At 40.7% G+C, this 17,113-nt stretch overlaps 1 protein-coding gene across 2 annotated transcripts in view; it reads right to left on the reverse strand.

The window, feature by feature from the left end:
- Positions 1–17,113, reverse strand: part of ctdp1 (CTD (carboxy-terminal domain, RNA polymerase II, polypeptide A) phosphatase, subunit 1) — a 113,759-nt gene that overhangs the window by 83,095 nt on the left and 13,551 nt on the right. Inside the window, exons 7-8 of one of the 2 annotated variants that reach the window (XM_079652698.1) lie at positions 15,947–16,113; positions 5,147–6,166 (exon numbers count right to left, since the gene is read on the reverse strand). In XM_079652698.1, coding sequence (XP_079508824.1) covers positions 5,147–6,166; positions 15,947–16,113 — 1,187 coding nt within the window. Of the gene's footprint in view, positions 1–5,146; positions 6,170–15,946; positions 16,114–17,113 lie in introns of both variants that reach the window. The other variant, XM_079652697.1, reaches the window with a different exon arrangement.

Below are 17,113 nucleotides of genomic sequence, written 5' to 3' on the forward strand. Positions count from 1 at the left end.
GCTTAAAAATTAACCAAAATGTTGTTATAATGTGAAAAAAGTGCGATAATACTTTGGGCATTTTCGGACCACATTTAAAGTAGAATTTAATATCTGTAAGCTTTTCAAATGTTAAAAAGTCTTAAAATAAACTATATCCAAAACTCTTTTCATTGAGCTTTTTTTTTTATTTGAATATTGCTTGCATCAATGAAAAATGTGGTTAAATTGTTTGTATTTCAATTTAAAAAAACATTGGAATATTGCCCACTGAACCGCACTTTGAAAATATCAATTTTGCTGAAAGAAAACGTGACAGATTTAAATGTAAATATGGGATTAAAGTTTACTTTCTGATTTAAATAAGGACCCTTAAGGACGTTCAACCACTTTTAAAAACAGCTTTACTCAAGGCAGTAAAACAGGCCTCCTCAGAATACACATTTCACCAACTTTTTTAATAGAAATCCCTTCCCATTTGTGGAGAAAAACAAAAAAAGCCTACAGCGTTCATGCTTAATGTCAGAAAGCAGCGAGCTGTGTTTCTGTCAATCAATTGGCTCTAATTACAGGAGGAAGGAGCGGTCTCAGGGAAGTAATCAATTTGAAACATTCATTTTTGAAGCTGCATAAATCCATGTTTTGACACCAGTGTGCAGACCTCTCTCAAGTGTCAGTGCTGCAAAGTCATACCTCCACTGTGTGATTCTATCCCACATTGAATACTGTTTGACAAACTGCTCGTTTGCTTGTGCCACAAATAAAACCTGGAACCCATAGAACAGCTGTACAAGAGAGCTATCAAGGCAGTGTTTCCACCAGACCAGGGCTGAGAGGGCGTCCACCCCGAGAGCGGGGGGGGGGGGGGTTGTTTTGAATTTTGACTTGAGCTGTCCCTTATAGATACTGTATTTTTACATTAGTGAGCCGGATCATTTGGCTCGGCTCTCTTAAAGCGCCGGCTGTTTCGGCTCTTTCCCAAACAGCTCTTCATGTTACCACAATTTACCACGGAGCCTCAGTTTCGCCGCTGCGAGGCTCTGGTGCTCACAGCTCACACGCGTGCTCCACTAAAACCCCCTCCGCTCATCGCGTCCAAATCGCGCGCGTTCCGTGTTGTCCTGTAGCAGGCACCTTCGATGTCGGGGAAACAATCTTCAATACTCCGAAAAGTAGGGATGTCCCGGTCACCTTTTTTTGCTCCCGATCCGATTCCGATCATTTGAATTTGACAATTTGCCGATACCGATCTTTCCCGATCCGATCTTTATGCAATGCATTCAAGTTGTCCCTTAAGGTTATTTTTTTTATTTAAATTGGATATTCTATCCAACATGGATATAGCTTCTTTGTTTCACAGCAGCATTGGATCAGTTCAGTTGTGCAGCATTGGATCAAAACAAAATAAAGCTTTCAGTACTCGTTAGCTTACTGCTACAATTAGACACTGCGCCCACTCTGTTGCCAGATTTGAGAGAAATAAGCAACCAGGTCTAACAAGCCCCAAAGAAGCAACACATACATGATGTTGTGTAATTTGAAACCAAAACTAAGGCCTCAGGATGACTTTAAGACTTGAACAAGGTAATTTTTGTTTTCTAATATTGAATAAAAAAATAAAAAAGTATTTAAAAAAATAAAATCTCTACCGAAAAGAATCCCACCAGACTCCTTTGCCCCTCCAACAGAGGGAGGTCCTTGTCTTTTTTCCTTTTCCTCATTTCAATTGATAAAAACTCTCGATCTTCTCTCGAATTATTAATATATTTGGAGGCCCTCGGCTCGCGTTCAGGGCGTCCCGAGCTGAATAATGGCGTCGAATGACAGCAAAACGGCCCCCTGGCGGAAACGCTGTATCAAGGTGTTTGACAGAAAGCCACATTCATACCTCCACTGTACCATCCTTGAAAAACACAATCTCTTGAGCTTTGACAATTTTAAGTCTTTTAAAAGTATGTGTTATTTTTATAAATGTTTACATGGACTGCCCCCCCCCCCCCCCCCCTCCCTCCCTTAGGGGAATTCATCCACAAAAAACACACTGGACGCTGCACTAGGTCAGAAACCAGAGGAGACTGTGAGGTCCACCGCAGACCTTTGGACAAAATGTCCTCTCCGTTAAAGGCAGCTCTTTGTGGAATAGCCTCCCAACTGAGATAAGGGATTGTCCTCTCAATAGTTTTAAAAGGTCAACTCAAAGAATGGCTGAGAAACAAACAGACGTGCAATCACTGCTAAACGCACTTTAACACAGCGGTATCTCCTCTTGCACTTTATGTATCTCTTGTATCTCCTCTTGCACTTTATATGTCGTAGCTGCTATATTGTCCTGCCATGTCATAAATACTTGTGTTTGCTGCTCTTGCTCTTTTGCACTTTTTGCATATCATGTATTTAGTTTTTGCCATGTTTGTAAAATGTAATCTTCTTAAATGTTTTATGCGAGGGACTGCGGATGGAAATTAGCTCAAATCTGGCACTGTTACGCTTGACACATTTGAATGTTTTAAGTGTTCATTACCGTGCATTGTCCCTGCTAAATAAACGATTACATGAAAACAAGCCAACAGGTGAGGAGCTCGTATAACAGAAGATCTCAGGACCTAGTGCTAACCTGCCAATTGGTTCAAACCAGTCTTCACAACAAGCAACGTATTTAAATGCCTTCAATTACCTAGCAGTAGGATAAGATAGGACTTTATTCATCTCGAAAGAAATTGTTGTGCCAGAGTTACAAAAATACAATAAACACAGCAGCACAATAACAATACAACTGTACACTAACAGTGCAGTAAAAAGAGTAATTCAATAACTACAGGAAACACAGACAGTCACATAATTAAAGTAAATAATAACAGTTTTTAGTATTTAGTAGTTCCAGCACCGCACACTTTTTCACGCTGCTATGGACAATCTTGCATTATGTACATTCCCTAAGACATTAAAGTGACGGTTATTTTGTTATTTTATATATATTGATTGTTGTGTTTTATCTTAATGTGTCCGTTGATTGTATATATATATTTTATACACATTTGTATATTTGTATTTTTGTATTCGGGATTGTTGGAAACGTTATTTCGATCTCTCTGTCTGTACACACAAACTTAAAGATTGACATTAAAGTTGACTTTGAAAAACCTTAGTTACGTAATTGCACGTTGTGTTTTGTAATTAAAGTGACCTTTTAAGTAGAACAATAGATTCAGATTGTCTTCTGCACCACACAAATGATTCACAGGGAACAATGAAAACACACAATCAAGTACTTGAGCACACTGATATCAGCCTCAATGTTTCCCGTCTGTATACCGGGACAAAACTGTTACATTTCATGCTAATGCAAACTAATCATTATCTATTGTTGCTGTTCCAGAGATGCCATTAATTTAACTAACGTCCCTACAGTTTGTAGACCTTGCTTTAATATGTTAACGACAGCTCATGACACTGGAAATGTCTGAGATACAATAATTGTGATGACATTCGATCTCAATTATCTCTGCTTATTTAGAGTTTTGACAATGGTTCAAACACATACATTTGCCAATATGTCAGACACCCCGGCATTTAAACAAGCTGTCAATGACCTTTCTTGAATTGTAGCTTCATTAGCAAAGTATGGCTTGCACGAATTATAAAAGGTTATAGCACATAGCTTCGAAAAGAAACTGCCCAAACTATATTTGCAGGTCAGAAAAAGTTTCTCAATATCAAAATCAATCGTCCAAATCCAGTTTCAGATAGGCGCCGTTTACACGGGAACGAAACGGGTTGTATCCGCTACTTTTCTCTTTTTCATATAGCCCGTTCGTTCACACGAGGCCGTAACGGAACCGCGGAAACGGAGCCCTCAAACGGTAATGGGTCCCAAGGTGGATAGATCTGCGGACGGAACACTCTGGCGGGCCAAACGGCTCCGTGTGTACATCCTATACGATAATTTTCCTGATAACGATGAAGCCATAGCCCCGCCTCTCCCCACCTCTGCTCCTCACTGCTGTAGCATGCTCAGTAGCTACTGTCAGCAGCAACTGCTACTGCTACTGATGTTAGTGCAAAATCTACAGCTCCTCTACCACAACCATCAGCAACAAGTGGACATGTTGCTAAATCCACCACGGAGAATAAACAGAAGGGCAATCAGGCAACCATGCTCGGGGGTCTTCTTCGCTGCTTTTGATGTATTTTGTGGCGGCAGTACAGCGCCACTTACAGGCCCGGCATATGTACTACAGCGTCTCCAGCGGGTCGAGCGGTCTCGTGTAAAGGGACGCGTTTATTGAGCCGTGTCTGTGTGAACGGAAGACTTTTTTGATATCGAATTTGGTTTGTTTAGTTTGCGTTCCCGTGTAAATGGGGCCTAAGTCTCAAAACTATAATTGCTAAAAGGGTCAATTCATTGTTAAATTTGACATTGACAACGCTACAACTGGGACTTCACTTATTGATATTATGTAAACTTAAAAATCAACCAAAATGCTATTATCATGTGTTATTCGAGTACATTGTTGACCAAAAGGCTCAATTCATTGTTAAATTTGACATTGATATAGATTTACTATAGGTCAACCATGTCTAACATTTATCTCAACCTTTTTATGTGTTTTGTTGTTGTGGTTGTTGTGCTGTGCTGTGATTTGAACCATATGTTTGTCTATCATGTTAGATGTGTTTGTACTATTAATCTTGTATTATTCTGTAGGGGGGGTTATCCAAAAAAAATTGACAACCTGCACACCTGTTTTTGGTTGTCTTTGACGTTGTATGCGTTGTTTAATACAAATGAAAATAAAGTAAAAAAATGCTACCACTGTATGCCTGTTCAACAGCAACGCCCATAGGGGACTTTACTTATTGATAATATGCTATTATAATGTGTTATTTGAGTACATTTTTAACCAAAGGGGTCAATACTTACATCTGTATATTGTAGAATTTTTTGCTCATTCAATGCTCCCTCCCTGTATTGTCAGTTTTTATAATATGCACCTTGTATTTATTTATATTTAGCACATTTCTGGTTGGATACTAACTGCATTTCATTGGCTTGTACCTGTACTTTGCACAATGACAATAAAGTTGAATCTAATCTAATTCATTGTTAAATTTGACCTTGATAATGCTACCACTGCCTGTTCGACAGCATACACACGTATCTACATACCGGCTCTCGCTGCGATGAGATGAGTCGTCCGATTGGGATCTTGGGCGTTCAGAACCAGATGTTTTCCGATCTTCGCCCCCAGTGCTTTGGCGTGGTAGTGCTCTCTGGTCCTCTCCATCGGGTAGTTTGTCGGGTAAAGTCCACTGAACACTATCGTCGTTCCCTCCAGTGTTTTACTTTTCAACTCCGGGGCAATCTTGCGCATATCCGGCGTTTCAGATGCCTCCTTCTTCAGGTAGGCTTCGTATCTTGTGTAGTACTCCCCGTGGATCCTCTCCAGAACTTCCTCCAGGTAGATCAAGTGATCGTCCTGGTCGATATCGGTTTCTTCTTCATCTTCTTCCTCCTCGTCCTCCATACTCTGGTCGAGCAGCTCTTCTCCCATTGTGACTCCGGATTGTTCGCTGTTCTGGGACTCGGTTTCTGGTTCACTTTTATCGGGGCAGCCATTTCCCAACTCAGGGTCTGGTGGAAGAACTCCTGAAGGTTCTGCCGATTCAGAACCGGTTTCTCCTTCACTTTTACTGTTACTTTCCACTTCCTTCGTCCCTTCTCCATGGTCTTTGTTGACCTCTTCCTGCCCAGATTTCTTATTCGTCTTGCCTTCACTCTCACTCTCTGGTGTGGAAGGCTTGTTGGTTACGGAGTCATTGTCACTGTCACTGGAAAGGTCAAATTCCAAGTTATTAGACTCATGGGTCGGCACTGACGAGTTTGAACTCTCTGTTAGCTCTTTCGTAACCAATGTCCTGTTGCTATCATCTTCCTTGACATTTGTACTGTCGCTAACCTGAGTTTCCCTCGACTCTGCGTCAGTCTCCGACCCTTTAACTTTCCCTGACTCGTCCTCCACAAGCTCTTTGGGATGTGTCCGTTCATTTGTGGGAACTTCCTGAGGTGTTGTGGACTCTTCCTTGGCAGAAATGCTTTGGTCTTTGGTCTTTTTCCTGGGTCCGTTATTCTGTTCTTCGGCACCAAGAGTTCCTTCTGTGCTCTCCGCCGATCGACTTGACGCACCACCTGCTGGAAACAAGACAAAGTTATTACAAAACATTCAGAGAAACACGCTTCAAAACCTATTTTATGAGTAACGGTACGTCCACACAGCAGTGTTAAAAAAATCTTCCAACACTTCTGCTCATTCACTTTGAATGGGGTGACGTCACTTTGCCTCGCTTTTCGCCTAACTGCATTGTGGGAAGCAAAGCGGAGATTTCCAGGCATCTCAGGATTCAAAAGTTGAGCAATGTTCAACTTTTCAAGCTTTCGGTGGAAGCGTCAGCCAATCAAATCATATGCCAGTACAAGCTCTAGCCAATCAAACCGCTGCTTGTGTGTCAGGGGCGGGAGATTCATGTGATTGGTTGTTGGTCGAGTATCAGACACGCCCGCCGGCAAGCTTTTTCCAAAGCTGCTGTGTGGACGTACCGTAACAGCTAGGGATGCTCCGATCGCCAATTTTGGGGCCGATCGCCGGAATCAGTATCGGTCGATAACCGGTCCTTATCCTTCTCATGCAGCTCACTGATCCAGTAATGAGTGACCCGACAGTAGGGCTGCTCGATTATGGCAAAAATCATAATCTCGATTATTTGGGTCAATAATTGTAATTGCCATTATTAAATGCGATTATTCATTGACTTTGAAAACATCCATTTATTGGGGGAAAAAAATTGAACAGTATGTTTTTAACAGTTGATTACCCTGGACTTTAAGTATAATTCAACTGGAAAACCAAAACAAATGTACGTTGTTTTCGTAATCGTTGCAAGCCATAATCGTAATCGCGATTAAAATACGATTAATTGAGCAGCCCTACCCGACAGTGAAGAATAAATATATGTGTAACTAGTTTAGCTTGTTCCAGAGGTAGATCAAATAGCTAAGTGTGTTAGGTCTAACTCTTAGTGTGTGTTGCTCCGCTCACAGGTTCGTCCCAGCGGGTGGAGCTGCAGGATTTCTGCTTCACACACGTTGCATACCGCTATTTTACTGTCTTTTTCTGATACCTTAAAATACTGCCAGACCGGTGAAGCCATTTTGGCGAGCTTGTTTTGCCGCACACAGAGAGTGTCATGTATTTTACGTCATGTGATCGGCTCTCACGATCGGCCTTTATAGAGAGCCCTAATTGATCGGAGCACCCCTACTAACAGCTACAGTTTAAAGGATTCTGGCCTAATTTACATCAGATGATCCCCATCCTGACACTAATGGAGCGCCAAAGTGTTCAATATTAGACAAATGATAATTAAATAATGTTCACCTGGATAAATATATATCAATGAAAAAGTATTTGAGAATCAGTCAAACTTAATTAATCCCAGAATATTTTCATATTAAAATAGTTTATAGTGGGGATGCCAGAAACTGACCATGATCAAATTCGAAAATCGGACAGCCCTGGCGAATATTAATCGATTATTCAGTCTGCACTCAGCGCAGCCTGAGCTGCCGGCTTCCTCCAAGTTTACAGTAAAACAAACTGGTGGTGTGACCAATGGCCATTTACAATTATTAATACTATTACTATTATTAGCATTAGTCTATATTTTGGTTGAAACTAATCCAGGAAAAAAAAGAAAAACATAAATAATAATAAAAAATATATAAATAAAATCGAATTTGAAAAATTATTTTCGATTATGGAGACTGTAACGAATATTCGAAAAATCGAGTAATCGCTGGCATTCCTATTTTATAGCACTTCATTAACCACTTAAAATGTCCTTTTTCGTAAGTTTGCTTTTAGAATGAACACCTAATGTCCCTTTTGTGTCACCCCCAACTACTTTTTGCTAGTTTTGGGGTCCAAATGCTAAATAATCTTTACCCCCACTGACCTATAATGGTAATATAAGACTGATTTAGCAAAGTCACAACATAAAACAATATATTCAAGTACACATCTGCATCCCATATATCTAGTTAGATCATAGGCAATCCCTTTTTTTTTGGTTTTCATTAAGCAAAGTTTAGTTTGTGACAACCTTGCTAGCAGCAAAGGTTATGGCCCTCTTCACGATGTAGTTTATCGCATCAATAGATACTTGAGGGTCTGTAACCCTGTGATTATAAACCTTTTAGTAATAACCTTCCTATCATTTCACACTAGTAGTTTCTGTCCCCGGAGGATAACCCAGACTCGGGAAGGGATGCTCATGTTGGCAGAAAACTCTCCCTCTAATGCAAACCTGAGTCCTCTGGATACAGCGAGTCATTCCAGTGCAAGTTTCTGTAGCCAACTCTAATCCATGAGACGTGTGGAGGTACGAATACTTGTCAATCAGAATGAAGGTGCTTGGAGGAAAGCATCGCTCCATTTTAAGATAGTAAGATGAAAAGTAAAGGTACTGGATAACAAACTACTCCATCAGTGATAATAAGAGTAGTGTTGCTACATGGCTGGATGGAAAGGAAAGGGCTGTAATAATAATAATAATCAGAGGAGGCATAGCACGAAATAAAATACGCAGTCCAGTGGACTCCGGACGAATGCATCAAATTAGACTGTAGGGAAAACTTTTCAAGAGTGATTAGTAGATCCTTAAAGACAAATTATTCTTAGAACTGTTAGACGTGCATTGTTTGCAGCATCTCAATATCTTTTTACGATCGTCTTTACATCTGTCATGCGTAGATTCTTATATTGAACTATATATTACACGTAGGGATGCATACCGGTATCACCGAAATACCGGTTACTGGTGGCTACGGTATACCGTACCGAAATCAGATCCGGTTTCGGTACTTTAAAAATATATATATATATTTTTTAATTTTATTTTATAAGTGAGTCCGTGGCCCGTGATGGCGGGTGTTATAAATCAGATTGTATAATCGTTTTTCTTCATATTTTATGTATTTTTCATTGTTTGTTCAATACTAGAAAGGTAAAAGTCCCACAAATGAACTGTGATGGGATTTGTTTTCTCTCACCAGTGAAGGCAAATGTTGATTTTAAAGATGAGATTTGTTTGTTTGTGCAATGCCGAGATCTCATGACCTTTATTCTATTATTTATTTGTTTTCTAGTCGAATCTCAGGTTTAACATTAATTATAACGGTGCTATAACGGTCTGTTTGCATTGACAAGATGAGCTATTCACGCATAAAAGATATTCCATAATCGGTTTTCTTCATATTTTAATGTATTTTTCATTGTTTGTTCAGTAGCCTACTAAAAGGTCCAAGAAGTCCCACAATTGAATTTAATATTAATTTCACATGTTAACTATATCGTAAAGCGCTTCATGGGAGTAATTGTGGGATGATACAATTTCAAAGTATCACGATATGTATCGGTTGAGTATCGGTATCGTTCAGTGGTATCGGTATCGTAAAAAAGTCAACAATATGCATCCCTACACGTCACTTCATTGCTTCTTTGTGCACTCCTGGTTAGATGCTACTTGCATTTCGTTGTCTAGCTACTTGCACTCTGTAATGACAATAGAGTTGTAACTAATTAAGTCTACTCAAGAGGAGCTGACAATCTACATGGTAGTTTTCGATATACCGGTAGCTAGTTGCGTATGCGTGCTAAACATTCACTTGAACATGAACGTCTGGAGATACGGAAACTGCACCCAGACTTCTGAAAACATCTTGTTTCATGCAATTATAAAAATGTAAACAAATCTTTACACGGCTGCATCGCTCTTTAGATCTTGCCGACAGCATGGAGCTACGCTGCAGTGATGTGCTTCTGTATTTGCAGAAAGAAACCAAGTGCAAAGATGTATTTTATGCATCAATAGAAGGTCCCTTGCTGAGACTGGCAGCTGTTATTATAACATGTAATCAGCACGACCACGACTTCTCACTAATTGATGAGACAGCCTGAGAGTGGGTGTAAATGAGAAGGTCCTACAAAAGGTCTCTAAGGAGATTCACTGCCTGGCTCCAAGCAGCTTGTTTCCTGTTCTGATCATTTCAAATTGTTTTTAATTGTATTTGTTTATTCCACACATGGCAGTTATTTTTTAAAACAAAACATGGTAACACTTTATATTAAGGTGTTATATTAAGTCATTATACAATACTGATTACCGTAATTTTCGGACTATAAGCCGCGCCTTTTCCCCCATTTTTCGACGCTGCGGCTTATATAACGGTGCGGCTAATCTATGGATTTTTAAAGCTAACGGCCAACACCTTTAACTCTATGGGCTCTATGGCCGGTCCGCGGACCCCCACCTTTAACTCTATGGGCTCTATGGCCGGTCCGCGGACCCCCACCTTTAAGCGGCGGGTTCCAGCAGGAAAAGCTGGAGGCCGGAAAAGAGTGAGACAGGTAGCGCGCAAAAGTAAAAGTGGAACCGAGAGTGGTATGCCGCTGCGCCTTATAGTCCGAAAATTACGGTAATGCCTTATTCTATATGACCATATTCTATAAGTAATAGGCCATTAGTTAAGTTTTAACCTCAATAACCCTCTAATTAGTGCTTATTTAATGCAAGTAAGGAAGTTGTTGTACATGAGTTTTGGTCTAAACCTATTAAGCCCTGAGCCTGTTTTTCAGGTCTCGGGCTCGAAAATGACATGCCCAGAACAAATGACTATAGGTGCGTTCACACCGGAGTACTTTTCCCGTTTAGTTCCGTTAGCACCACTTATGAGGTAGCAACAAAAGCTAGCAATACCACCAACCTTAAACTGCATCTGAAACACAACCACCCCATTCCGTTTTCCAGCTGGGAGCGAACACGGCAGCTGGAGATGGAGAGCCCCCACCATCATTTGCAAATAAATTCTTAAAAAATCAGATGTGATTTTCTGGATTTTTTTTGTCTCTCATAGTTGAGGTATACCTAGGATGAAAATTACAGGCCTCTCATCTTTTTAAGTGGGAGAACTTGAACAGTTGGTGGCTGACTAAATACTTTTTTGCCCCACTGTATATATGAATATATATGAGAGAGAGAGAGAGAGAGAGAGAGAGAGAGAGAGAGAGAGAGAGAGAGAGAGAGAGAGAGAGAGAGAGAGAGAGAGAGAGAGAGAGAGAGAGAGAGAGAGAGAGAGAGAGAGAGAGAGAGAGAGAGCTCTGTTTTCCAGCCGGAGTCTATTTAATTGTTTTGGTTGTGTGTGATTTAATTAATTTTTTATAATTTAATCTGTTTTGTTTATTATATATCATTTATATATTTGACGTACAGAGGTGGAAGTATGGGAGGCTTCGCTCTATAAAACGGTGCGTTTGATTCACGATGAGAGGTGTGTGGGCTCATCATGTAACTCAGCATGCTGGCTGCACAGTGACACAGTGTTGATGACTGTTCACTGCCGCCTCACTGACTCTCTGTAATGCACCATGTGACACAGGCGCCTAATAGAGACATCATTTAAGCCTTCTACATTCAGCACGTCAGTCAATAAAGATGCATGGAATACTTCTGAACAATGTTAGAGCCGTTCTGTCATTTAAAATGTATTTAAGTACTTTTAGGTTTGTTTTAGATGATGTCGATGTACTGTGTAGCCACGTGTATTTATAAAAGTGTATTAAAAATGTACTCATATCTACATTTATTCATGAAATAAAGTTTAAGGAGGGGCATCCACTATGTATCGTCTTTTAATGGAACACTATACTGAGATATTGTGATACATAACTGCGTCATCTATATTAATAACATTAAAGCAAGGAGAGGGTTCTGTCTGCAATATAATTGTGGAAAGAAATGTGTAAAAGGTAAAAAAAAAAAACAATCAAAATATCGTTTTAAATAAATAGTTGTTTTCTAACAGCAGGGTTTTCTTCATGCATTGATTCGTTCAGCTTTATTCTCTCATTTCTAAAACCAGTGTAGACATGGAATAAATGAGTATTTGAAAAAGCAATATGTTGGGTTTTGAATTGTGGGGTAGTATGACACACTCGGGCCCAATTCCAATCCCCCCCCCCCCCCATAATAAACAGATTATAATAGGTGAAATACATTGATGAAACAGCACTTCGATAATAGGCGAGGCCCTGATGCATTCCCAATTTAAACTTCATACATTGCGTTGACATTTACCAGTTTGCACAGAATTGTCCTCTTTTTGCATTTCACTTAATGTCAGAGTGTCAGTGAGATGCAGTTCAGTAAACTCTGTCCCTCTATTTCCAACAAGGAGCTGAGGAAACCTGTGGGAAATTCTGCACTATAAACTCATAACTGCAGGCAGAGATTAGGGACGCTAACAGTGGCTTTCAAAGCGCAGTGTGCACAGAGCTGGAAACTGTTCAGCTCATTCTGGCCCCTTTAAACCCTCAGTGTTGCATAAACCGCCGGAAAGTTTGTCCTCAAAGAGTCTTCCTACAAAAGAAGTTGGTGGGCACTGACTGTGTGGACACAATGCTTCTACGCCAGAGTTCATTATTTGTGTCATAGAGAGGCGAAGTCCCTCCCTTTCCGGGGTGGGACCTTATTTCGGAAAAAGTATGTATTGAAGTCAATGGAGAGAGAAAGATTATCGATCGATCCCGTTTGAATTGTGCCACGAATTACACATATGATGTTTGTCAATTTAAAAGATAATTTTGCAAATAAAAAATATTAAAATGTGTCGTAAAACTGTGAAGTAACACTTTTGTGTGAAACCGCTCAATGAACTACATCTCCCGTCTCAAACCCAGGGCTCGAGCTTAAGGACGTCCCGTCGTCGAAAAAAATAGTGTCGGGGAGGATAAAAAAATATTTTGGGACGAATTTGGGACGAGAGATGAACGGCGATGAAAATGAAACTGACTGCACGTTTTGTGTAGCACACAGTTATTAAACCTCCTTGTCAACATAAACGCACAAAACATTTAGACACACACACACACACACACACACACACACACACACACACACACACACACACACACACACACACACACACACACACACACACACACACACACACACACACACACACACACACACACACACACACACACACACACACACACACACACACACACACACACACACACACACACACACACACACACACACACACACACACACACACACACACACACACACACACACACACACACACACACACACACACACACACACACAGTACATAGCTACAGCTGTGCCGCTAGCTGTCAGCCAGTGCCCGCGAATTCCTGGCCCGCAAATTTGCGGGTCTAGCTATGTACTGAGTGTGTGCAGCGCCATTTATCTATTATATGGCTCTGAGTGTGTGTATTTCGCGGGTTGAGTGATGTACAATGACATCCCGTGGAGGAATTCTGAAATGTTTTACCGTTACATCACAAAAACGCACAGGGGAACCAGACCCTGGAGCCCCGGCCTCTTTATTTACTTACTCCACTTCATCCCCTATGGGATGTAATAATAAGGCTGAGATGAGAACCCTCCATCGTATTTAGTCCTTAGCAATATGCTGCGCCTCTCCCCATGTATGGGTGGGTACCGAGCCCCGGTATTAAACGGTCCCCGGGCCGGAATTATTAAAGACAGTGGTAACGTTAAGCTCCGAAGTTATCTGACTTTTTATCGGTACTGGAGACATTTAAAAAATATATATCATATATATTATTGCTACATAAACATTATATGGCAGTTTTAGTTTCGCCAACTCCGTTTCTAATATGCAATAAGACTACAACATGCGTCTATGATGTATTTTCGAGCTTTCCAATCCAGACGAGATCTCTCTCTCCCGTCTGTGTGCGAGGGGGCGGGGCAGTTTGTGAAGGTCTCCTGACTGTGTTACAGACTGTCCTCCTGGTTAGTGGTTACTCTGGGTTCGGTCTTCTGTCTTCAGGACAGAGTGTTGGAGTTTTTTGTGAATTGGATGGGACTTGCTTGGATTCAATATTAGAGTAATTTTCTCGTTTGTGTGTTTGTTTAAATATATTTGGCCTTTGTCATGTGATTGACTGATTTACTCAAATAAAAAGGTTGATGAATTATCATCTAATGCAGGGGTGGGGAACCTCTGGCCCCCGGGCCGTATACGGCCCGCGAGACCATTTGGTACGGCCCTCGAGGCAATTTATAAACACACGCAAAAAAGAAAAAAATTAAAGAAATCTAGACCGCAAAAAAATTAAACAGGCGAGTGCCTGTTTTTCCTGGCCAAGGTCAGGGTCCTTGAACACAACACGAGCCTAACGTGTCATCACGTGGTATATGGCTCGTCTGACAGGGGAGCATGGCAGGGGAGCACCAGAACGTCGCTTCGGCACTTCCAAAAATTGCAGTACCCATAAGGAGCCGTACACATGCCGCAGTTTCTGCGTGGCTGTGTCTTTAGTTGAAAGCCCAGTGGCGATCTGTTCATCTGTCATACTGATCATACAGTCAATAACTTTGTTGTTATTAGCATCTGGTTAGCTAGCTATGCTAACGAATATAAGAAGCTTTTTCTCCAACCAGTGAGGTAAAGGCACATCTTTATATGATCATTATAGTTCTAAAAAATAAGACAATAAAGTAAACAGGTATAAAATACTGTATGACAGTAAAACAAAGTTGTTATTAATAAACAAGAATACAGTTTGAAAGGGAAGTGATTTGTAAAATATCCATAAAGAAAAATACATCTGCTTACAGTTCTGTTTCATATGGGTGATGAGAGATGTATCCATAGATCTCTTAATGTTGCTCTCAAAGTGCACCAGATTGATGCTTTTAACTTCAACATTTAAAAAAAAATCTTCCCGGGGAGGTGAGGACCCCCCTAGAGGAGGTTAGGTCTCCCCCCCACTTAAATCATGTCAACATGGATAGGAAACTAAATACATTTGCACATATCTTGTGTCCATATCTTTCTGTTTTGGTGGTCATGCCGCATGCATGCACGAGTCATGGTACGATATCTGGATTCAGATGTTGCTTTTTCTTTGCACGGCATGAAAGAAAGGCCAAATGAATGGGCTGTGATTTTAGTATTTTTAAGCAGAGGTCAATAATTTGTACGGCCCTCGGAGGATGTTGAAAACATTGAAATGGCCCTTGAGAGGAAAAAGGTTCCCCACCCCTGATCTAATGATTTGTATGATGTTTTATTTATGTTAAAGCTCACTTTGAATCATTCTAGCTAATGATAATGTAGAAAAAATTTAAAAATGTTTTAAAAAATTAAATTTCGGGACGGTCCACATTAATTTCGGGACGGTTCCGGGAGGATAGTGAAAAAAGTTAGTCGACAGCCCTGCTCACACCACACACCCAGACGGCCGTCACGTTGGCACATTTCACTTCTTTCTTTCAGAATGAGGCGGAAAGTATTAAAAGAGGTGAAAATCACTCCAAGTCTGGGCATGTTGAGATCTGTACATACACACAAGGGGAGTTAGTCGGTTCATTAGAGCCAGCATGCGGGACCGGGACTCTGGGATTTGTAGTCTTTCTAGTTGCGTATTTTTCATAGTCTTATATTTCAACAGTTTTATGACAAACTGTGACTTTTTTGACATGGAAATGATTTTTTAAATTGACAAACATCATATGTGTAATTCATGACACAATTCAAATGAAATAAGGTCCCACCCTGGAAAGGGAGGGACTTCGCCTCTCTATTATTATTTCTTTACGTCACTTTTATTTGTTTGTTGAGCACTTCTGGTAATTGTCACATGGGTGCGGTTTGTGTATATGTCACAGGTTTCATGTCGAGTGCGGATGACAGAGGGTGAGCTGGTGCTGTCATTTTGATTTTGTTTATTAAATATGGTGAAACTATCTTACTTCAATATGGACTTTCTCTACGAAAATGGGTCGCAGCTCATAGCCGAGCTTAGCCTCTCGGCGACTCAAACTGAGCTGGAAATTGAGCCGCCGCACTGACCTTTCTTTGCCAATTGAGCCTCCCTGGACCCGGGGGGAGCGTTGATATCCCCCGTTCCCTGGAAGTAGATGTACTTCTTCACAGTGATGAGGTTAGGGGCGAACTTCCACACGTCCTCTCGGTCGTCGATTATAGAGACCATGGAGTCGCCACAGGGGAAAAGATTCCTGTCAGGGGAAAAAAAACACAAAACAGATGAGTTTATAATCCCTGCAAGGTTGTTATTTATCTGTACGTGGCGGAACTAATGGGAGTGACAGCATTTAAAATCAATTACTTTCTTATAAGTGAAGCGGACAGAGAAAAAATGAGGCTACCATTTCTGCTCGTCTACATTTAAGAGGACATTCTACTGATGTTCAGGTGTATATCAGTATGTAGTGTCTCTACTTTAAAGAGTCCTCTCCTGCTGATGTTCAGGTGTATATCAGTATGTAGTGTCTCTACTTTAAAGAGTCCTCTCCTGCTGATGTTCAGATGTATATCAGTATGTAGTGTCTCTACTTTAAAGAGTCCTCTCCTGCTGATGTTCAGGTGTATATCAGTATGTAGTGTCTCTACTTTAAAGAGTCCTCTCCTGCTGATGTTCAGGTGTATATCAGTATGTAGTGTCTCTACTTTAAAGAGTCCTCTCCTGCTGATGTTCAGGTGTATATCAGTATGTAGTGTCTCTACTTTAAAGAGTCCTCTCCTGCTGATGTTCAGGTGTATATCAGTATGTAGTGTCTCTACTTTAAAGAGTCCTCTCCTGCTGATGTTCAGGTGTATATCAGTATGTAGTGTCTCTACTTTAAAGAGTCCTCTCCTGCTGATGTTCAGATGTATATCAGTATGTAGTGTCTCTACTTTAAAGAGTCCTCTCCTGCTGATGTTCAGGTGTATATCAGTATGTAGTGTCTCTACTTTAAAGAGTCCTCTCCTGCTGATGTTCAGATGTATATCAGTATGTAGTGTCTCTACTTTAAAGAGTCCTCTCCTGCTGATGTTCAGGTGTATATCAGTATGTAGTGTCTCTACTTTAAAGAGTCCTCTCCTGCTGATGTTCAGGTGTATATCAGTATGTAGTGTCTCTACTTTAAAGAGTCCTCTCCTGCTGATGTTCAGGTGTATATCAGTATGTAGTGTCTCTACTTTAAAGAGTCCTCTCCTGCTGATGTTCAGGTGTAT

The sequence above is a fragment of the Notothenia rossii genome (assembly GCF_949606895.1).
Source record: "Notothenia rossii genome assembly, chromosome: 10".
Lineage (NCBI taxonomy): Eukaryota > Metazoa > Chordata > Actinopteri > Perciformes > Nototheniidae > Notothenia > Notothenia rossii.